General features: G+C 37.7%; 3 protein-coding genes across 3 annotated transcripts in view; all 3 read left to right on the top strand.

Annotated features, from left to right (window-relative positions):
- Window positions 1–23,546, top strand: part of LOC149500736 (uncharacterized) — a 187,131-nt gene that overhangs the window by 110,031 nt on the left and 53,554 nt on the right. The window lies entirely within an intron of this gene.
- LOC114251292 (FUN14 domain-containing protein 1A) lies at window positions 755–3,305 on the top strand. The gene has a single exon (XM_028185507.2). It carries the CDS (start codon window positions 2,198–2,200, stop codon window positions 2,585–2,587), a length of 390 nt encoding a protein of 129 aa, XP_028041308.2. The 5' UTR covers window positions 755–2,197; the 3' UTR covers window positions 2,588–3,305.
- LOC114251291 (uncharacterized) lies at window positions 8,670–23,260 on the top strand. The gene is made up of 4 exons (XM_089735696.1): window positions 8,670–16,814; window positions 16,965–17,204; window positions 17,611–18,240; window positions 19,175–23,260. The coding sequence occupies exons 1-4, from the start codon at window positions 9,365–9,367 to the stop codon at window positions 19,387–19,389; spliced, it is 8,535 nt and encodes a 2,844-aa protein (XP_089591822.1). The 5' UTR covers window positions 8,670–9,364; the 3' UTR covers window positions 19,390–23,260.

Here is a 23,546-nt window from a genome sequence, read left to right as displayed (position 1 = left end):
AAGCTAATCGACCTGACCTTCATATATATGAATTCTGATGACCTGGCTGTGTAGGATAGTCCCGGACAGCTTATGCGGTCGGAGCCAGTGCAATGCATCGCGGTGGATAAATGTATTTTAGGCTGAAGCCAATAAATGTATATATTAAGTTAAAATCAGCTGACACCTAAGGTCATTGCCCTCGTGTGGCGTCCAGAAACGTTTATTTTGATTGTCAATTTACGAAATAGGGCTTTACTGTTTAAAGGATTAAGTGTCCCAAATATTTGCTTTGCCTTCGAGAGGTAGCAGTCAGGTTGTGTTGCCCACGGGCGCCTGTGAGTTTACCACCAGGCGGCGAGCGGATAGGCAGCCATGGCTATAAAAAATGAACTTACTATTATGAGTTTAATCTTCCTCTTCTTCATCTTCATCTTATCAGCCCACAGATATCCACTGCTGGATATATTATAATATGATATATAATCTATATATATATATAAAAACGAAATGCTGTTCGTTAGTCTCGCTAAAACTCGAGAACGACTGGACCGATTTGGCTAATTTTGGTCTTCAATTATGTGTGGAAATCCAGAGAAGGTTTAAAAGAAGGTTTAAAAAAAGAGCCTTAAAAGAAAGAAAGAAGGTAGATAAATATGAAAATACTCTGAATTAAATAAAAATAACAATTTTGTTTTTCCTTTGACGTGTCCTCCCGTCGGACGAATTTCTTTTGTTTGTTTTAAGTTTATTGTAGACAAAAGTATGGTCTTTTATTTATAGATTGAGGCACTACGAAGTCTGCCAGGTCAGCTAGTCATTTATAATTAACTCTACAAGGTAAAGTTTGGATATAGTTTTGTTACTACCGTCTTAAAATTGTTGCGCAAAACACAAAGTTGCTTAGCGCAAGTTGGTTCATTTAAGTATGACATCATTTGGAGCCAAAATAAGTGACGGTAGTGGTTAGATCTGCATTAATAGAAAATGAGTGCCCATTCCACATGACGCGTTGTGATTAGTGTTTATGTTGACGAGAAGAACTGACACATATGATATAATTACTTTGTGATTTCAATCATTGGATGATCGGTTTCATTTATATATTTACTAAGACATGTAAGGTTCAGTATGTTGTTTTTTTTATTGTTTATATGTCACAGTCCACCTGGTGTTAAGTGGTTACTTGAGCCCATAGACATCTACGACGTAAATGCGCCACCCATTCTGCGGTAGGCAGCGGCTTGGCTCTGCCCCTGGCATTGCTGAAGCCCATAGGCGACGGTAACCACTCACCATCAGGTGGGCCGTATGCTCGTCTGCCTACAAGGGCAATAAAAAAAAACCCACCTTGAGATATAAGTTCTAAAGTCTCAAGTATAATATAGCTGTGTTGTTGCCAGCTGTGTAGTTTTTGCCTTTTGGCTGTTAGCGAGTACTATAGTATTATTCCCGTGAGGTATTGCTGTCCATTTTGGGTAACTCTGTGATAGGTTCTGAAAACTAAATACCGTTTTCAGATGCCAAAAATATTTCAACCAAAAAAGAAATTGCTCAATTTTCTCCTACCTAATCGTTGGTAGCATAAGGGGCTCTTCCAACTTCGCCCGAACTGGTAGGTGAGCATAGGGGCTTAACTGAAGATCCGCCGAGAAGCTCAGTGGGCGAAGAAATTGCTGTTTGAATCGAGTAGTATAAAAAGCGTAGACTGGATTCCTTCAAACTATACATTGTTCGGGTATGATGTTTTACTGCACGATCTTATTCCCTAATCGTGGAACTCGCGTTTCTTCTTTGTTTTCTTCGTTATTTTCTTATAAAAATGGGCGCCTGCTTGTGCGATTTGTGTGGACGTTTCTAACAGCTATCTTTACATGTGTATGAGTGTGCTCTTAGTAATATGTATAGGTATCTCTAATAAAAATTGAAAACTCTCTTTTGACTTGTCTCCGCAGATAAAAGATGTTACTCCTTAGAAAGCGAATTATATAAGATAAACTATGATGAGACAAAATCAACGAGTTATACAATTTAAAAATAAAATCGTCACAAAAGAAATGAACCTCTTCTCATATTTTTGTTGTCTATCAGTCAGTGTCACACCTTTCAAGAAACATTAGGGAATGTCGTCAGTACGTTTGGAACATAGCAGACTGGCAATTTGTTGCAAACGTCAAACGAAGATTTTATACCTAAAACACGTACAAAATGCAATCACATGGCAAGGCCCATACCAAACTTACATGACATATCCAGGTTAAACGAAGAAATTAAGCCAAAGGACTCTAAAACAGTTTTAGACTTAGTTATCGACAATGTAAGAAGTAAGTCTTCTAAAGATTTGGTCTTCGGAACTTTAACGGGATGGATGACAGGCATAATGGTCGTCAAAGTGGGAAAAGTGGCTGCTTTTGGGCTAGGCGGGAGTGTGTTGCTCCTCCACATAGCCTGCGAGTACGGGTATATATGTGTTAACTGGGAACGCGTCAGAGAGTCTGCTGGTTCGAGTCACGTGTGGTTGGAGAAGCTGATAAAATTCGTTAAGAAGAACAGTTGTTTCTCTGTTGGGATGCTCGGCGGATTCTTCTTTGGCGTCGCGTCTACTTAATTTAGTTGAGGATTTTGTTCAATTATATTTTTTTGAAATGTAATAATAGCTTTAATGCAGTGTTTTCTTTAATGAGATGCCTTATCTGCGTAATGTCTTCAAAATTAGTTTATTTTCTTTAACCACTTCAAAGGGTATATTGCGATGATGAAAATAGTCAAATCAGACATTAACGGACTAACAAACCACGAGATTTTAAGTGATACCCGTACCCCAGAGACACTAAAACTTAATACAGCTTTCAATGTATGTCTCTGAGGTGTGAGATTGAAGCCTAATTTGTTAATAGCTTGGAAAGCAGTAAGGTTTACTTGAATGAGATTTGGACACTGTCGTTCACGAACATTGGCAACTGCAGAAGTACAGTCAAGACGCTATCTACTACTTCCATAATAGATAACGCTGTCCTACTCTTTGAACTGGAAGACGTGAGTTACTTTGCTGCAGGACCGTTGCACCAGCCCGTGCGTACTCAACACGCCGCACCACCAGGAGTTGGCGGGGGGTTAAAACCAATAGACAAAATACAGTAAAACCGTATAAGATCGATGTAGAGGAATTATTTTAGGACAATACCTAATAGCACCTCAGCAATCAACAAATTAAAGAGCGGACGGTTAGCATGATATGGACATGTGATGCGTAGAGAGAAGATGCATGTGACTAGGAGATGTATGGAAATGGTAGTGCAAGGTAGAGCGGGAAGAGGTCGACCGAAGCAGATATAGATGGAGTGTGTGAATGACGATATGAGAGAGAGAGGAGTGAGTGTTGAGATGACGGCTGAAGGAAGAGAATGGAAGAGAAGAATTAGCTGTAGCGACCTCACCTAGTGGGATAAGGTGGAGAAAAAGGAGACCTAATAGCGCTTCAGAAATCCTTGAGCATTTAAGGAGAGGCCTCAGTGTCATTAGCATTGTTGGTCTTCATGGAGGAGAGGGATCACGCACCTTTGAGTCGCAGGTAAAGTAATACAGTCACGACAGGCATGTACCTATCAGATTGATTTTAGTTGCTGTTGCCGCATTGATCACATCATATTCTATTAAACGTCACTTTCTTCTAATGGCTAAGAACAGTATGTTGTAAATAACAGAGCTCGGAGTGAACTTACTGGTGGTATACTGGTGGTAGGACCTCTTGAGAGTCCGCGCGGGTAGATACCACCACCCCGCCTCTTTCTGCCGTGAAGCAGTAATGCCTTTCGGTTTGAAGGGTGGGGCAGCCGTTGTAACTATACTTGAGACCTTAGAACTTATATCTCAAGGTGGGTGGCGCATTTACGTTGTAGATGTCTATGGGCTCCAGTAACCACTTAACACCAGGTGGGCTGTGAGCTCGTCCACTCAGCAATAAATAAATAAAAACAGGCACTTTAAAATTCTTACTGTGCTTAATGTTCAGTTTATTTTTATTGCCTTCATAGGCAGACGAGCCCATCTGATAGCGAGTGGTCACTATCGTCCATGCACGTCATCAACGCCAGGAGCACAGCAGTTTTTGCCAACGCAAGGGACTGTCCTCAATATAGGAAATCGCTTTTATTGATAAGAGCGTCCAGTTTATTTTTGCATTCTCGTTATATTTCTATTACCTACTTGCATCAGCCAAACGATCTGCCGATCAGCTCAGATATAGGCAGTTCCGGAGCCTGTACACTCCACGACATCACTGCTCCATTTTAAGACTGAAAGGTTGAAATTTCAATTGGATTGTGTAAATCTCAATCCAGCCCTTCAAACGGTTTCAGAGCATGACCGATTCGCAACTTAAATATTGAGTGTTATTTCAATTTACATTCGATTCTTCTAATTCCATCTTATATTTAAATACTAATAGATATTAAAGTAAGTATTTAGTAGCGTCAAACCCAAGACTAAGAAATTAACATTTTATAAAACAATTAATTAATAATTTTCTGATTGTATGAACTGATTTGTATGAAGTAAATACTTACTGAAGGGGCCTTCTTACAATAATAGTATAATACAACGTGGTGTGACAAATACTAGATAAAATCGTGCTCTGTGTGCTTAGTGCGAGTTTCTTAACATTCTCGATAACGTAAAAGCTAACTCAAATTTGTATGGAGTTGGTACGTTTACCTGCGTTTGCCGCTAGGGGCGCTGTTCCAACTCCATACAAATTTTAGTTAACTTTTACGCGATCGAGAACGTTAAAAAACTCGCACTAACTTAGCTAGAGCTTAAACGTTTCACATTGAACGTCTCCAAGGCGCGATATCGAAAACAGGACCAAACTCGGAATACCAAAAACTTTGAATCGAGACATCGTTTCAGGAATCGTGCTCGTACTCCCCGGTATAACTAGGTAATCACTATTGGTTTAGCTTTGCTTTGCTTGCTGCGGCAATGGTGCGACGATACTGTCAAAAATTATAATAAATGATTGAAATTATAATAAATGTGTTTTATTTTAATGACCTTATTTCAGAACTTTAAGATTGAAACTCACATTATTGCCTGTTTTACGATAGATTGTTCAGGAGCTATGACGATGTAAAACTTACAGGGTAGCTGAGTCGCGAGAAGGAGCGTGAATGTTTTTTTCTTTGAAAACAAATATGTTGTACTTTATCTTAGTTAAGTAATTACTGTAGTCCATAGACACGTTAATGACGCCATTTAAAGCCGCATACTAAGACATATCAAATCAAATCAAAAAAGTTTTATTCAACATAAATGAAAGTACATACTTGTTGAACGTCAAAAGAACTACCGCCAATTCACAAGAATTAGCATCCGTCCATTGGCAAGAAACTCAGCGGGCATGTTTTTTTTTTTAAATATTAGATTTTTATTTTTATTTTAAAAATTTTTTTTTTTTTAAATATTCATATTACAATAAGTAATTATAACATAACAATTTTACAATATTGAAATTCCCGGAGCGAGCAACTCATTCCCACTTTGTGCAATCTTCTAGATAATCATTGACTTTATAGTAAGCTTTATTGCACAGATGTTCTTGAATAGTTTTCTTGAACTTAGGTTCTGAACATCTTGTGGGATTTTGTTGTACAGGCGCACAGACAAACACCCGAATGAATTTCGTATCTTATGTAACCTACTCATCGGCACAACAAGCTTGTGTTTGTTCCTAGTATTTCTATTATGTACGTCCGACATTTTAGTAAACTCCTCAATATGTTTACGAACATACATCAAATTTTCAAAGATATACTGGGATGGCATAGTGAGAACTTTAATTTCTTTAAATACTTCATACTTGAGACTAAGCAAAAGAAAATGTGGCATTGTACTTTCCAAATTTTTTTTTATTGTATGTTATTTACTTTAGAGAAGTGATTTTTATGAGACGACCATGGCCAGAGTAAGGTGCCCGTCTATTATAATTGAGTAATGCGACTAGGCGACTAGTCCCATGTTAAATCTTTATAGAAGGTACCATTATTTTAATGTATTTGTGGTATGTATTTAGCACTTGTTCATCTGCGTATGCCGTGATGAAGGAATAAAATCAAACTAAAAATAACTGACAAGGACGTGTTAAACTGGCGCCCAATGTAACAGAGTGCGAACTTCCTCCGTTGTAGGTAGCGGCTCCATCGAGTTCCCGGTATTGGTGATGCCCAAGAGTGCATGAGCACTCACTCATAGGAGTTCCATTTTCTTGCCTACTATAGAAAAAAGTGAGGTGAAAAAAGGAAAATGGTGAGCGTGCAACTAGGTGCACGTGAAAGAAGTGAAACTTCTTTTGCGGTGTGTAGTATTGTGGTTTTCTTCATTTTCACCCTTAAATCAAATTACTCCTGTAATAGAGAATTCTGAGTATAATAAAAATTACCTGGTTCGCTTTGTTTTTTTCCTCTCTCCACGGTCGGGTGGTTTGCGAGACGCTCCATTTTCTCACTCTCGCTCTTCCTAAATTGTATCTTTTCACTCTAGTGAATCTGTGCGAGTTTAATTTTACTCTCAACTAAAGAAGTTTCACTTCAAAAACTACGCAAAATTACTAGGACCAATGCTATGCATAGGTATACATAGAGATGTCACCAACTCGTATCTCATAATTATACATATATATATATATATATGTATAATTATATATGTATACGTTGAAAACAAAAAACTTGACCCCAAAAAATTTAAATATTATTACTATAAAATATGGTATGGTATAGTATATCTCGTTAATGTTTAATGGATAGATGAACAAAAACAAAAACAAGTGAAGCGAAGTGAAGTGAAACCTTGCCTAAGTACCTAATTCGTTTTATGTGACAAATTATCTTCTTGTTGTTGCACTAATCCCAGATTACGTGGGGTTGAATCAACACGTCCTGTCATCGACTGTTACATTACGACCGGTCGCCTGCCCAACTTCAACCCTGTCTTGGGTTATATCGACTGCGCGTGTCAGAATGAGGGATTTTTCTACTTCTTCTTTTGTTTCTTCTTCTTCTTCGTTTTTTTCACTGCATTCGTTTTTGAGTCTGTTATTTTTATGGGTCTATGATTTAATTATTATAAATAGTGACAAATTGTCGTCGGCTACTCGCTCCGGACAAAAAAGGTCTTAAGTGGTGGACCGTCTAACAAACCGACAGTTCATTAAAGATCATTTAAGGGTTACAATTTTTGGCCTCGAAGCTTCCGTCGGCCTGACGTCCTTGAAGTGAGCTGCACGTCTGGTTATAGTGTTGAAATGTAATTTAATTAAATTATAATTTGCGTAATTAATCAATAAAATTATAATTTATGTAATTACTGGTGGTAGGATCTCTTGTCAGTCCGCGCGGGTAGGTACCATCACCCTGTCTATTTCTGCCGTGAAGCAGTAATGCGTTTCGGTTTGAAGGGCGGGGTAGCCGTTGTAACCATACTGAGACCTTAGAACTTATACCTCAAGGTGGGTGGCGCATTTACGTTGTAGATGTCTATGGGCTCCAGTAACCACTTAAAACCAGCTGGGCTGTGAGCTCGTCCACCCATCTAAGCAATAAATAAAAAAGTTTTTCGTAATACCATCCCTCACTTTGAATAAAGGCTTTCAACCTTTGGCCAGTTGTTGACCACAACACGGTGAATATTATGATTTATATAACATACCAGTGAATGTTTAAATTAGAGATGCTTTGAGATTTCAAATGCTGGTGAGGTGTTTAGCGAAGGTTTTCTCTTCCATAATTTTCCGTATTTTATCATCTAGCGGGCTTAAGTTTGGGCTGAATAAGTTCGTTCGTTGTACCCCATAGATTTTACGGGCTATTAGCCCTAAAAAAATTACTAAAAATGATTTTACAATTTTGTTTAGTTATTTCTTTAAAACTTCTTCTCAGGAGAGATAGTCCGTAAACCGCATCCAATACAAACAATTCTGGATCGATATTTATTTATGATGCTCGATGGTTGGACGAGGTTATGGCCCAATTAATGTTAAGTGGTTACAGGAGCCCATAGTTATTACAAAGCGAAGCGTAAACACAAGTTAGGGAAGCATTTCGTAATTAATCGGTATAGTTATATAGCTTGATACAAATACACATTACTTCTTATCCTGAAGTCACGATGGTTTCAAAATTACACCAAATGAGGATCTAATCGATTTTATAACCGGACTGTACGAAAGACTTGACCTCAAGTCCAAAGGTCGAAAGGAAAGGTGGCTTACGTCGTGATCGCTGTTTTCCGATAACTGCTTAACATCAGATAGGCTGAAAGCTTCATGACTCATATAAGCAATAACAAAGTCGTCGTGGCCTGAAGGATAAGACGTCCGGTGCATTCGTATGCAGCGATGCACCGGTGTTTGAATCCCGCGGCAAGTTCCAATTTTTTTATGAAATACGTACTTAACAAATGTGCTCGATTGGCTGTGAACGAAGAAAGGAAAGGTGAAAGAATAAGATCGTGTAATAAAAATCAAACCCGCAAAATTATAATTTGCGTAATTACTGGTGGCAGGACCTCTTGTCAGTCCCCACGGGTAGGTACCACTACCCTGCCTATTTCTGCCGTGAAGCAGTGCCAAATGCGTTTCGGTTTGAAGAATGGAGCAGCCGTTGTTAAAAGTGAAACCTTAGAACTCATGTTTTCAAGGTGGGTAGCGGCATTTACGTTGTATATGTCTATATGCTCAGGTAACCACTTATGCCGCTGTGGGCTGGTCCACCCATCTAAGCAATTAAAAAACGGCCAGCAGATAACACCAAGAGCAAAATTATGGGCGGCTTTTAATCCAAACCAAGCCATCACAGGCGTTGTCTAGATGGCTTCTGATAATATTGCAAAGGTCTCTAGTTGAAGAGTGGGTTGAACAATGCAATTCTTAAAAAAATGCAAACGTACAATTAACCTTAATCAGAAAATAGATTGAATAGCACCCGAGCGGCAGTAGTTGAGCAGTAGTTTACTTGCTTTATAGATATTTGATGTTGCGATCTCCATTCCCAATGTGCATGTAATTAGTTTATTTTGATTACAGACCGCTTTATCATTACAAATATCACAGAGAAGTGTCTCACGTCCTCAAATCACATATAATGTACAAATACTATCTAGTATTATGTTTAAGAAACATTAAGATCGTTACAGTTAAGTCAGAGGTCCTTCTGACAATACAATAATTTCAGAATAGATAGATTCTTAATTCATATATCGGATAAGAGTATTTGACAGATACGTTACTTGAATATAAATTAGATGAAACAAAATCGATTGATTTATTATATTAAAACCAAAATCACCATAACAAGATCTCCAAGCGACATTTCATGAAATTACATCTTCTTTTATGTTTTCAGCTGAGTCAGTGCTGGTGCGGCCAATGCAGCTCTTATCATCACAAGAGAAGTACGGTCTAAATCTCGTGAAGAATCAAAGCCCAGATGATCACATTTTGCAAAAAGCTTTTTTAGATAAAACCACCCATTCCTCAATATCGCCATCCGAAATATTAAACCTAAATCGTAGGGAAAGTACTAGTAAGCCCTTGGACCGAGACTATCATGATTACGATGACTATCGACATACATTAGCAGGATGCTCAGCTTTCAATTTTGTACGTGATCCTGAAGTTCTGACAGTTTCTACAATGAAAGACGCAAGCTTAAACTCACCCGGACATGAACAGTACATCACTGTGAATCGTTCTGTTAAAGATTTAAAAAAGCATTTTAATCCCGAAGCCTTCGAAAGTAATGACCCTGAAATTTGTGAAAAAGAACTTCAAGATCTTAGTATATGTGATGACAACGAACCAAGACACTTAAGTGAAGTTACTGAAAAACTACTAAACCAGAATCGACTAGACATTAATAGCACGACAGACGACGGTCAGCGCAGTAAAGATTTTGCAGTTGAAGATACCAAAGCCCCGACATGCTATTATGAGAACAGAGTTAACAATAAAACTCCGTGTGACAATGACGACATCAAAAAGCGAGAAAATAGTCCAATTGTAGAACCAAGAAAGCCTACTGTTGATTACAGTCGATATAGTATTAAGAACCATATTCTTAATCGTTTTAAAAAGGAATTAATCGCTGCTAAGCTGAGTAAACAACAGAATGAGCATAATGAAATTAGCGAGAAACCGTCTTTACCAGAACAGCCAAATACTAATGATAAAACAACGGATCTGTCCCATAAATTACTGGAGTCGTATCAAAATCGCTTAAATGAGAAATTAGATAACAGAAATAAAGGCGATATAGAAACAGTTATGGAACTTAATCGATATGAGAATATATCACCTGATGATGATCTTCAGCCATTCGAAAACCGGATATTAATGACACCCAGATTTAATGATGGCATACCCATGATGAATTATAGTCAAGTTTTCGAACAATACCCTGACAATGATCGTCAGCATATTAATGAGAGAACGACAGCTGAACGAGACGAATATAATGATGATACAATGGCGGAGTACAATAGATTTAATAATTGTTTATCTCTAGCGGACCACGATCAAATTGATCTTCCACTGCGATTTGATAACACAGTTCCTTTAGACCATACCAGATTCAGGAATGAGTTCGCTATGGCCGGGCCGAATCAAAGTAATGAGAATTTATTCAGTGCAGAATATAACAGATTCATGATTAGATATCCTGAAATAGAGCAGCTTCGTTTTAGTAATGAACCATCAACAGGCAAATACAGTACGTTGAAACAAAATACAGAGTCCAAAATATTCAATGACAACAAATCTGCGGACGAATATAGATCCCTGAACAGATACCCAGAGGTGATGCATCAACGTCCAAATACTAAGAAACCTTTTATGTTCACCTCATTATTTGAAAGCAAATACCCTAGAAGTGCTGCTCATATCGATAGATTCTCTGAAATCGAACAGCGTTTGGATAACAAACTAACAATCGCCGAATACAACAGAGCCCAAGAAAATTTTTCTGTTTCCGCACAAACTGTCTGTAGCGAAGAAATATCAGTAACTGACCACGCTCGGTGTATCGACGATATATCAATAACTGATCGTAACAGACTACTCGACGACATGTCTGCAACCGATCGCACTCGGTTCCTCCATAGTATGGAAGCGGCGGATCGTAACAGGCTTATTGAAAATATATCAGTGACAGATCATCATCAATTCAATGACAGGTTAAATGACATGGACCGACGATTTAACAACAATATATCAGTAACAGAACGGAACAGATTAAATTACAACATGAGCCCTGATCACATTAGCTTCGTTGATCGATCTCCCGAATATCAGCGCTGCAGCCCAGTGAGTCATATCGGAGACAGCTCGAGGACATCTGAGAATCAAGATCAGTACCTTGATGGAACACCTGACACTCCAATTAGTTATCCAGATAGTATTTCTTTAACAGATTATAATCAATTTGTGAGTAGGTTTCCTAGTGCTCATCACCAAAAACCTAATCTATCAATGGAAGATCAAGAAAGACTGAGAGAACCATATTTTGCTGAATATCTTAGATTTAAAGATAAAATATCTGTGATAAACAGGACCAATAAAGATAACTTTAAAGACAAGGTACATTTGGTTGATGAGGATAAGTTAGAATCTAGCAGATTGATTGAGAAAGTTTCGATGAATACAATACAAGAGCAAAATAGACTTGATAATAAAAGGATTACTGCGTCTATATCAAAGGAAAGTCTATTAGACAACAGTATATCAATGCCATCCGTAATAGGATTTAAACGTTATGTTACTGATGAAAAACTAACACCGTCTTTAGTAGAACGAAGTCGATTAAGTGAAGAAATAGTACCTATCGTATCTATTCCAAACCATGTTCCAAACAATGAAAAAATATCTATGCCATCTATATCCGAATTCGGCCGTTTGGTAATCGATGAAAATCCGATACAATCTATAGAAGAAAAAAGTCTATTCAATGAAGATAAGGCTATGCTATCTAAGTCGGATCACGTTCCAACCAATGACAAAAAGCTTCCATCCACAGAAGAGTCGGGTTGTTTCTACACCGATGAAATGACAAAAGGATCGCTAGGACAGCAAATTCAATTAAATGAAAACAAATCAATTGTATCAATGGCGGATCATGTTTGGAAAAACGAAAAAAAATTTACGCCATCAAAGTTAAATTCTGATCGTTTTATTATCAATGAAAAAGCAACTAAGCTCTTGGATAAGAATTATGAAGCTACACCAGATAACAAGTTAAATGAAAAAGTGCCAATGGAACCAATGCAGTCTCATAGTGGGTTTAATGACAAAATGTTATCAACTGTGATGGAGCATAATTTATCAATTGACAAAATCCCACCAGTTTTTTCGGCAGAGTATAATCGGCTAAAGAATAAAATGCCATCTGTTGAAATAAGGTTAGATGATCAACCCATTATAGTATCTAAACCCGAAAATTACGGGTCAGATGGCAAATTGACTACTCCATCTACAGTCGTATTTAATGAAATTATTGACAAAATGACAATGAGACCGATGCCGGAAGAAAAGCGAGTAGATGAAAATATAACGAAAGCTACTTGCAAAACGCCTGTGCTAGTTAAGTCAGACTTCAATCCAGTGCATACAAAAATAGCCGTGCCACCGTCATTTACAAATGACATTCAGCAATTAAAAGACAAAAAAAATCTGCTAACCAAACCAGTAGTGTTTCAAAACTTAACTGAGAGAGTGTCCTCATCTACAATTGAAGGCAATCAATGGAACGATAGAATTCCTTTGGGATCAACGGTTGACTTAAAGCACAAATCGCTTGATATAGCGCCTATAACATTGGTGGCGGAACAGAGGCCATTTGACGGCGAAGTACCGAAAAGTGAACATATAATTAATAATGATAGCATGATACCTGCGGCATCTAGTCTGGAGCGTGAGGTGAAATCACCAGTAGAACAGATTGAAGTAGATGACAAAAAATCCAAAACATCAATAGCGGAATGCACCAGATTCCATAATGAAAAACCGATACCATCTCCGCAGAAGTCAAATGATAAGACATGTAAGACACCACCTATCCAACTTGATCAATTAAACTATAAATTTTCGGTAGAAAAAAACAGAACAAACGATACGTCTGAAAATGATCGGTTATTTGACAGCTTACTAAAGACTGGACAAGAAGAATTCGACAAGAATTTATCCTTGGCGGATCATAGCGGATTCCATATCAAAAATCCGATACCATCTCCACAGAAATCAAATGACAAAACATGCACGGCATCACCTATCCAGCGTGATGGGTTAAGCCATGAATTTTCGATAGAAAAAAACCGATCAAACGATAAGTCTGAAAATGATCGGTTATTTGACAGCTTACTGAAGACTGATCAAGAAGAATTCGACAAGAATTTATTATTGGCGGAGTATAATAAATTTAAAGAAAAATCTACGCCAGACAACAGCCAATTGATAAATAAATTTTCTTTAGTATCTATCGCCGATCAGGACGGATTTAATAAAACTAGATATGACAAAAAAGAAAATAATATATCTAAATTTGAACAAGGCACGAATAATATTGGAACAGAATATAGTCGTAAGAATGATAATACAGCAATGGTGGAAGAACCAAAAAATGATAAGAATCAGACTCGATCTCATGAAAAAATTATTGTAATTGATCTTTCACGATACCACGATCAAAGTACAATGGAAGAAACTAAATTTAACTGCAAAGCATCTGCAGAAAATCGTATTATACCAATTGTTACTATTAACATTCCCAAGGAAGAACGCGAAAGGTTTAATGAAGCCATAGCATTTGCAAAGCGTGAAACGCTTAATGATGCAACCAGTCTACCCGAAAAAAATCAAGATTGCAGTAATGGATTGCCAAACAATGCAGATGTAAAGATAACGTCTATCACGAACCAAAGTAAAGCAGACGATAACAATCCTTCATCAAAACAAACCGAACATAATGAAATTAAGCCTAGAAAATTAAATCCTAAAACAAAATACGTAAAAACATCTGAAACTGAAAGTTCCCCACATACTGAAATATTAAAGCCAGTTACTGAATTATACAATATTGAAACATCTATACCAGAAAAGAACAGTGTGAATTACCATATGCCTCTACTTGATGATGAGTTAATACTTGAAAAGAAAATTGAAAATGATAACAAAAGAAATGTAAACCTGCTCAAAAAAAATAAAGATTCATTGACACGAGATAACTGTCAAACTATAAAGCTTAACGAGAGCATGTCTGTCAATGACAGTCTATTAGATGACCTTGTCTCTGATTATAAACAAGAATCCAAATTAACTATTACCTCAGTAACACAAGGCTCAGGAGCAATTATCACAATACCGTCAAAGAATGATTTCATTAAAAAAATAAAGGACCAGTGCAGTCAAACTGACACTAAGGACAACGTCTTATTGAGTAAGCTTCCATTTCCTTTTAATCACGCATTTAATAAAGCGGACTCGTCACCTAGAATAGAAATAAAAAGCAACGTAGTCATAAGACCCGCTAGTGAATGTGAAAATAAAACATCAATTCATCCAGTTACAAAATCTAATAATAGTATCAGCACTCTTATCAATGCCGCTGAAGCTATAAGTAAAATTGAACACCAGTTTAAATCTCCGGAACCGAAAAAAGACTCAGAGTTAAAAAAAAAGCCGTACGCATCTGGCAATTCAGATAATAAATGGAGCATTTCTAATAAGGCACAAAAAAACGAATATCCCAAAGATTCAATAGTTTCTACTGACAATAATCAGAATCCAAAGATATTGCGAAAGAATCCTCAAGTTGTATTACAAAGAACGAATTTGGATCAAAAAATCGTATCAAGTAAATCTCGAAAGTTGTTGCAAAAGAATGAAAAAATTGAAGAAGATAATGTAACTGCAAGTAGTCTTTCGTCTAACGAGATCGCATCAAAGCGAACTCATCAAGAAAGTTGCGATGTAAATGACTTCGAAAGCTTGATAACGGAAAACCAAATTTATGAAGACAAAATAGTTGTGAAGGAAAAAACACAAGATACGTCACAAGAGGACGACTTGAAAAAGGTCAGAGTTACGATAACACAGAAGCAAACGAAATTAATCGATAAACCTACTGTTCCTATAACTAAGATTGGCGAAAAACACTCACAGAAAAAGAATGCACAAAAATTTGTTCCCAATAAAATACCAGATAAAATTGTAAAACGTAGAATAGCAGAAATAATTGCAAATATCAAAGAAAGTCAAAGAAAAGCCAAAGAACAATATGCACAAAGAAAAGCTGCTGAAAAAGCAATGCAAGACAAAATTAGTAAGGAAGCTGAAAAGTTCAAAAAACCTTATGATAAAAATATAAAAAACAAAAAAACTGAAAAACTGGTACAAACTAAAGCGACTGAAACGACTACGCAGAAAGGAACTGAAAGAAAGCCTCTAGATAAAGTGTGCGATAAAGTTGTTCAAAATAAATTAATAAACACACTTACACAGAATAAAGTCGTTGAAAATTATTCTCATTTCAACAATACTGAAAATTTTGTACAAAATCAATTTACATCGAACTCTGAACAGATGGTTCCTAAAAATCATATAGAAATTAAAATAGTCGATAGATCAAAAGGTGAAGTTAGTAAAACTCCTATCACATCTACTGATGGTTCGATACGTAAAATAACAATAGAAATACCAGCACCAGATAACGTTGAACAACAGCCAATAGTCGGTGATAAATCACTACAAATGCTTATCGAAAAATCAGTACAGAATAAAAGCGATATAGTAGGGACCACGGTGCAAAGTGTGCCCATGATCGAGATAACTCCACATACAGTTGAAGAGCAACCATTTCCTAACGACGTTTTAGAAATCGGACCTTTGAATCGAACTTTTATCGACGTTCCTCCACAATCTAACGTAGTGGTACAACCAAACTTTGTATATCTAAGCAACTTACCGTACCCAAATGTTATGATGTTCCCGAATCCTAACTTAGGTCCAAGCAATGCCTTACCGAACCACAACATTTACCACTATGGCCAAACCGAACCCATGCCTGAATATCATCTAATACCCCAACCACCAGATCCTCAACTAGAATATTATAATTTACCACAAGCACAGTCTTTGAATGCACCGAAAGAAATACAACTTATTACTCCAAACGGAAACGTCATACAAACTGTAACGACAAATAAGGACTTGATGCTCCCAACTAACCAAAACTTTGCAATTAATCCTCAAATGTACTATGAGGTAGATGCTGAGGGTAATTTAACTCCACTTGGGAATTTAGGCTACAATCCATTGATACCAGAATGTGATCCAGTCGTGGATCAGAATAAAAACGAAGATGTAGTCACGGCCTGTCCACCGGATGCTAATATACCAACAAAAATCGTTAAGGCGAATGTAAAAGCCATGGCACCTAAAGTAAATGATGAAGTGAGCACTCTAGATTTATACGAAAAGCGCAGAAGGATAAAAAGAATGAAATATTTAAGTAACAGACCAACAAAAGTTCTTTCGAAGAAATCTAAATCAAAAAGAGTTTATGACAACCCCAAGTACATTATAACGCCTAGCAAAGTGAGTGAAGAGGTATATAAGGAGTATTTAAGTAAAATTAACGAAAAAGACGGAAGCAGCAGTGATAGTGATGATGAAGAGGCTCAGCTGAAACAATACCTCGAAATAATCAGTAAATATGCTATTAGGGATGAGAATTTTACAGATAAAACGAAATATATGTCCGGATTGAAATTGATGACAAAAGAGGCTTATCAAGGTAATTAAAATTTGAACAAAAGTTTTATTATTTAATTAAAGAGCTATTTAAGGAACCACAATCACGCTTTTTAACCGACTTCAAAAGAGAAGGTTATCAATTCGGAGAAAAAAAAAACAACTAACTATACCTACTTTAAATTACTTTCAGAAAAACAATCAGAAACCCGAAGAAAGTCTCCAAGATTCAGTACCGTGGCACGTGGTCACATCGCTAATGGTAAAGACGATCGCTTCCCACATGCACGTCGCGATACAGATACCTCACCTCCGGCCTGTGAACAGCACCTTAAAGACAATCTTGTCGGCACAGACAATTCGATATTTCAACACAAAAAGAGTTTCTTATCACTGCTGAATTTAGGACAGGCCACTGACAAATATAAAAAAGGTAAGTGCTTGCATAGCATAGATCAATGGGGTTTAGTCGGTACCTAGTTGTCTTGTCGTCCTGTTACATACGCCCCTCAATAATAACGCAATATAAATAATAATGCAGACTAAGACATTCTTGAACGCATCATTTCTATATAAAGACGATTTATTGCTAAAGTGTGACAGAACAGATTTGTCTTGAGTAGCGGAAACACACACCGTTGGTACTATTTCTTTTAAGCTACTAAAGTGATTAAAGAAACTTAAATAACGAAAATACATATCAGAGTTTGTAGCCGAGTAGGTACCTATAGAGTATAGACGAATACGCCGGCACAAATTATTGATTGTAATTGCCCAAAAGAACAGTCCTTGTTAAATTTGTCACTATGTTTAGTATTTAAAATAATATCACTTATTAGGCTACGAAAGAACATGGCAAGAGAATGACAAGAAAAGGAAGCGAAGACACGACCCCGACGACGACGGCCCCGGTGCACACAAACCAAAAGAGCCCAAAGTCAACATGCACTTTGATACTAATAACCATTTACAACTACTCTCGCAAATTAAAATATTTGTTAACGAAAACAATAATCTCATCAAGAAGCGAATAGACGCCACTGCAGATGAGGAAGAAGACGAAAGTATAAAAGCCCTAGCCGACAAAAATTTTTCAGAACTAAGTCGTCTATCCAAGATGGCCAATAGAAGCGTTCAACTCTTCACGGGACAGGACACGAAAAAGAGAGACTTGACCCCCGGCTTTGACAGCGAGAACATTGAAAAATCAGCAGAAACCGTTGAGAGGAAATTCATAGAATTAAAAATACCGAATTGGGCGACAAACGTGCCATTGTCAGATGTCAGCAGTGAGCCGCCCCACGCACTGTCATCGCCAGCCAGTGACGTGTCTGCAGGCCTGCCACCTGCGCGGGAGGCTCCTGCCAGGAGGCCGGTGCGTCAGGTGCGGGACGCAGCCTGCCAAGCCACACCGTTGACTTGGCCAGGATTCGAGAGTTTCAAAAGAGGCTTCCAGCTGTTCGATGCAGGTAATTAAGCCGCGCCAATAAAGAAACGAGCTAAAGTGCTTTATACACGTTCCATCTTGCTGTACGTCCCGCCAAGGCCATGCACGATGCACGACGCAAAAGTACCATGAATAGGCTTGACGTACGTCGATAATTATTATTAATTGTTTGCTGGATTTGCACGACCAATTTTGCATCCAGCGAGTGCCCCCACCACCGCGAACGTCGTGCAGATAGACAGTGAATAACGCGGACGTACGTCAGAGCGGTCCTGCGTCGTGCGTGATTGATCGTGTATAGACTTGCTGTACAGCAGATTTAACACTTTCAAGATTTATTGAATGATATAAGTTCCACTTATTCTCTCCACGCTTGATGCGCGCACGATAGTCTGTATGCTGCATCCAGCACGGCGGCCTTGAGCTGAGGTAGCTGTGATGGATCGTGAATAAAGCGCTTAAAATGGCGGCGGCGATCATGCGCCCTCACTCTAAACTATTGCTGTCTTCAATCGCACACGGCGCGTACTGCATGCAAAAAAATATCAGTTCTGACTTTGTTGTTGAGTTTGAGTTTTTTCACTTTCGAGTTGTGCGACTTAGATGACTGGCAGTAAAAGTGTCTACGCAAGTTGCATCCCAGATGAGACACCTCCCCCTCTGCCAGGGCATAAAGTATAGTAAAGTACATTCTCATTTGTTTTTTTATATATTTTTACAATAAACAACTTTTTCTTTCTTTCTTTATTTTTATTTGTTGACCCTACCATCTGTCAGTGCAGGTACATAGACGCCATTTTCGATTCGTTTCTTTATTGACGCGGCTTATTCTAGTTTTGTAACGTGCTGCTTTCGTTTTGAAACACTACAGATATCAAACCATGACTAGCGTCTCGGTTATCTGTCGCTTTGATTGAGTTTTGAAAGAAATGCATTGAATTTTAATGTATTTCCAGGCCGTCGCAAAGAAATGGTCCTACTGCATCGTCTGAACACCGGTCTCAGAGTAGAAGGAGCTCGGATCACTCGACTGGCCTCCCACGAGTCGGATAGGGCCAAAGCATTATTAGCCGAGCGAGAGCACTTGGCTGCGGAAGAACGTATCATAAGGAAGTCATTGCACAGACTGTGTAGAGCCGTGGAAATAGTTCGGCGAGCCCCGGTTCAGTGATCTAACACTTCAATGGTTGTATTTTCAAACGGTGTTCGGCTTCAAAGCGACAAAATGACAAATATGTACTAAAGCAATAAAAGTTAGGTAGGACGTCTTTTACAAAAAACATTTACAGGATTTTTAGGTGTTAAATCAATGTCTTAGGATAATAAGTATTCTTAATGTGTATGTTTTTTAGTTTGTGTCAATTATTTGTACAAATATCATTCGGAATTCAATTATAGTTTAAGTTATTCATAAACGGAAAGCAATTAGTTTTAAGCCTACTTGTTAATTTACAATGAAAAAAATCCGGCCTTTTTTACAAAGTTTTACTATATATGTATAATATATATTATGTACTTTTATTATACTAAATTATATTCCTCATCGAATAGATAGTATGTATAATACCAATGAATGTAGAAAAACAGGCAGGGAATATTTTAAAGTAGATAAAAATTACTAGTCTTAAAAAAATTGGTTTTGTAATATTAGATGTATATAGATGAGCCTGAAGTTTAATATTGATGTAGTAATGTAGATTAACTTTTGACTAATGCCTTGGTTTCGCCTTGTGTTGAAGTGCTCGCCCCGCGGCGATGGCTGTTTCCGAGAGCGACCTATGTATGAGCAGTAAGTTCGTTTAGGCGGAGTCATTAAAAATGGTCACCGGTGCTTCCGTTACTGCGATGGTTCTGAATGTTCGGACTGCCGTAATGTGATAAGTCGTCTCATCATTATCCTGCCCTTCTCCCAGTCACCTGGGGTCGGCGCAACATATTTTCTCCTTCCATACTCTCCTATCATATACCATTTCTTCGCTCACTCCCTTTTACCCATATCGTCTTTCACGTAATCCATCCATTTCTTCTTAGATCTACCTCTTCCTCTATATCCTTCCACATTCATAGTTAGCATTCTCTTACCAACCTCATTTTCATTTCGTCTCATCACATGTCCATACCATCCCAAACGCGCACTTCTCAGCTTCTCTGTCATAGGTGCCACTTTCAGACTTCCTCTAACATATTCATTCCGTATTCTATCCGTTCTCGTTACTCCACACATCCATCGCAACATTCGCATCTCTGCTGCATGCAATCGCCGTCTGATAAGTCGTTTCTGAGAACATTTTTCCTGTTGGTTTCGCGAGGTCGCTTAGTCTGTGCGATTATTTCTTACGAACAGCCAGTCCGGTATGGTAACAACGGGACCCCACTAATGGAGTTAGCTCTTGTCGATCAGACAAGAATTGTGCTATAGAAAATTGTGCTTATATAAAGGAAATCTGTTAGAGCCAAACCAGACATAATAGACACTGAAATAAATTCATGTAATCACATCCTTTATGCTTTGTGATTTATTGAAGCAATTTAAGCCTTAGAATATAAGTTGGAAGAAATTGGCATATCGCAAAGTTTGAAATTCGATGTCCCTGATATCCTCTGTCTTCCGTTCATTAAATGAATAAACTGAGTCATTACTAGTCATTAGCTCGGCTCCACACGCGGTGCCGTACTTATTGAGAAAACCCTTTTTTTTACACAACATCATCTTACCTGGTAGGTACATTGGGAATGATATTAATAAGACTTAGTAATAAGACCAATATCGGAAATTTCATTTCATTGTTTATATTTATGTGCACAGTAACTGTTTTCGCAAAATATTATTTCTAAGGCCTCAGGAGTGACATACGTAGGCCCTAAAACCATGTCCCGTGCATTATCTTTTGAGTATTACGCGGATTTTTTTTTGCCATGGAAGTAAGAAGGAATGCGTTACGAATGAACATAGAACAAATAAAAGACTAAGATCTGCATGCACTACGGGAGACCAAATACGAAGTTAGGTTTGTCTCGTCAGTGGCCGAAAGCTTTTTCTGGTCGCTAAGTCACTGTAAGGACTCTAGTAAAGAAACACAATTTCTTAAACATTATAATAGCAGGCTCAGTATCGCTATACAATGACATAGGTTAGTCCCTATATCGTATCTTAGTTTCTGTGGGTACTTAGTATTTTCATAGGTTGTCGCGAACCGTAGACGTATAAAAAACTACTTTTGCGGATTAATTTTGCATATTATTATGGTCGTTACTTTATTTCCGACGCTTCGAATATTTCACAGCCTTCGTGGTCACGGATGACTGGTTTAATATAAATAAGAAATGCGAGATTAAATCGTAAAACTATTTTTAATTATATAGGTACTTATATCAGACGGCCATGATAACCCCCGACAATTGCCTAATTTCATTCTGGTTTCGCTCTTAAATTGCTGTAACGTAACAACGAAATTCAATTACAATTTATCTTAAGGTAAGAAGACATAAGGTATCAATTACGTTTCATTTAACGTTTCCTAGCTCTAGAAATTACACAAGACTGGTAAAACCAGATGAAAGAAGCGCTTTAAGCATTTTGAAGTCTTCGAAGGTATAACCCTGAGCTGTGGTTACAACAGATAAGTACATATTTGTTGTCAACGACTTTATTCGTGTAGTATGTATACAAAGTGACATTGTCGGATATTATTATTGTGATAACATATTCTATTCTACCGATTTCTACCTAATGCAATACAGCTTCAGAGCCATACAGCCACCTCCATCTAGCGATCACTGATGCAAGCTTTTAAAACTAAAACGTGACGTTAGAGAAATCTCAGAGCGTCTAAAGGATAACTTACCCAACACTTACTGAGCGTAATACGACACCGCAATAATTAGTTCCCAGCCTCAGTTCTGATTATTTATTCATCGATTCCCGTTGAGGTGTGTCCTGTATGTATTGTTCCCGGCGTATCTTCTGATTACGTACCCAATCTATTCGTCACTGTTCACGGAACTGCGCTCTATCGCAAAAGACATTTTAGTAATGTATTCGAAATATAATGTGTTTACTAAATTATTGATCGATCCTTACCGGGGATCGAACCCGGAAACCATAGTTTTTATTGCTTAGACAGTCGGACAAGCTCACCGCCCACCTGGTAACAAGTGGTTACCGTTGACATGGACATCAACAACGTAGATGTCGCCACTCACCTTGAGACATAAGTTCTAAGGTCTCAATTTTTACAGTACAAAGATGGACCTTCAAACCGAAACGCATTACTGCTTCACGGCAGAAATATTCGGGGTGGTGGTACCTACCCGTGCGGACTCACAAGACGTCCTACCACCAGTAATTACGCAAATTATAATTTTGAGTTTGTTTTTTGTTACTGTTTTGCGGCAGAATTTTGCAGGATGGTGGTTCTTAGCCGTGTATGGCTCCAATTATGTTCTACAATGAGTAAACACCGCTTGGCGATCGCAATATGCTGGGTTCGGACATAAAAATGCTGATGTCTACTGTCTATTGAATCTGTTAGTCGTCTTTTTTTATTGATCTTGTAGGTAGACGCCCACCTGATGGTGAGTGGCTGCCATCGCCCAGGGACCGTGCCAACCTGCTGTCTGCTACCTATCGTTAAGTACTCTCCATAAGCCTTTTACGATATTCACGAAAATGTATTGGGATATGCTGTTCTCTACACACAATGACAAAGACATTAATCACAAACCAGTCAATAATCTTAATCAATTTTAATAATTAAGTGACGCTTTTTCTATAACTAGTATATTGTACATGTGAACGGACGTAGACTAACAGAAATGTTGTTGTTGTATGTAAAGTGAAGTCGGAAGTTTTTGTACGAAGGAAACGAACAGGGATAAAGGAAGGATAAATTAAAGACTTGAAGTCGTTACTGTGTTGTTTATTTAATTAAATTATTATTTTAAATGTAAATAGCTTTAATAACGACTAATGTTTTATATCGATGTAATGTAATGTACCTATATGTTCGAATGATAATAAAAAAAATTCGTATGAAATATTTTGTTATAGTTTCTCTTAAAAATAAATTAAATTCTCGGTGATAATTCAAATTGTTGTATTACTGTTTGCGGAACACTAAACAGCGGCTCGAAGAAGAGACAGATTTGGTGGTCACTGCTGTCCATGGACATCAACCGCGGCCACATCTCAGACACTGTCTATTCGCCTAGGACGACGCTCACGAAGTACTTTTCAAGTTGAAATTTGTTGTACTGGCGCTATGACAATAATAAACACGAAATTGAATCGTGGAAGTAGTTTTGTAACTTTACGACAAAGGGAAGATC

Source organism: Bombyx mandarina, chromosome 20 (assembly GCF_030267445.1).
Source record: "Bombyx mandarina strain Sakado chromosome 20, ASM3026744v2".
Classification (NCBI taxonomy): domain Eukaryota; kingdom Metazoa; phylum Arthropoda; class Insecta; order Lepidoptera; family Bombycidae; genus Bombyx; species Bombyx mandarina.
The sequence above is the reverse complement of the archived record's forward strand: the minus strand, read 5'-3'. Positions and strand labels throughout refer to the sequence as shown.

Excerpts from the sequence above, each read along its gene's own strand:
- LOC114251292 (XM_028185507.2), top strand. The coding sequence starts at position 2,198 with ATGGCAAGGCCCATACCAAACTTACATGACATATCCAGGTTAAACGAA.
- LOC114251291 (XM_089735696.1), top strand. The coding sequence starts at position 9,365 with ATGTTTTCAGCTGAGTCAGTGCTGGTGCGGCCAATGCAGCTCTTATCA. Across the intron at positions 16,815-16,964 it reads GACAAAAGAGGCTTATCAAG|AAAAACAATCAGAAACCCGA; the intron begins GTAATTAAAATT and ends AATTACTTTCAG. Across the intron at positions 18,241-19,174 it reads CTTCCAGCTGTTCGATGCAG|GCCGTCGCAAAGAAATGGTC; the intron begins GTAATTAAGCCG and ends ATGTATTTCCAG.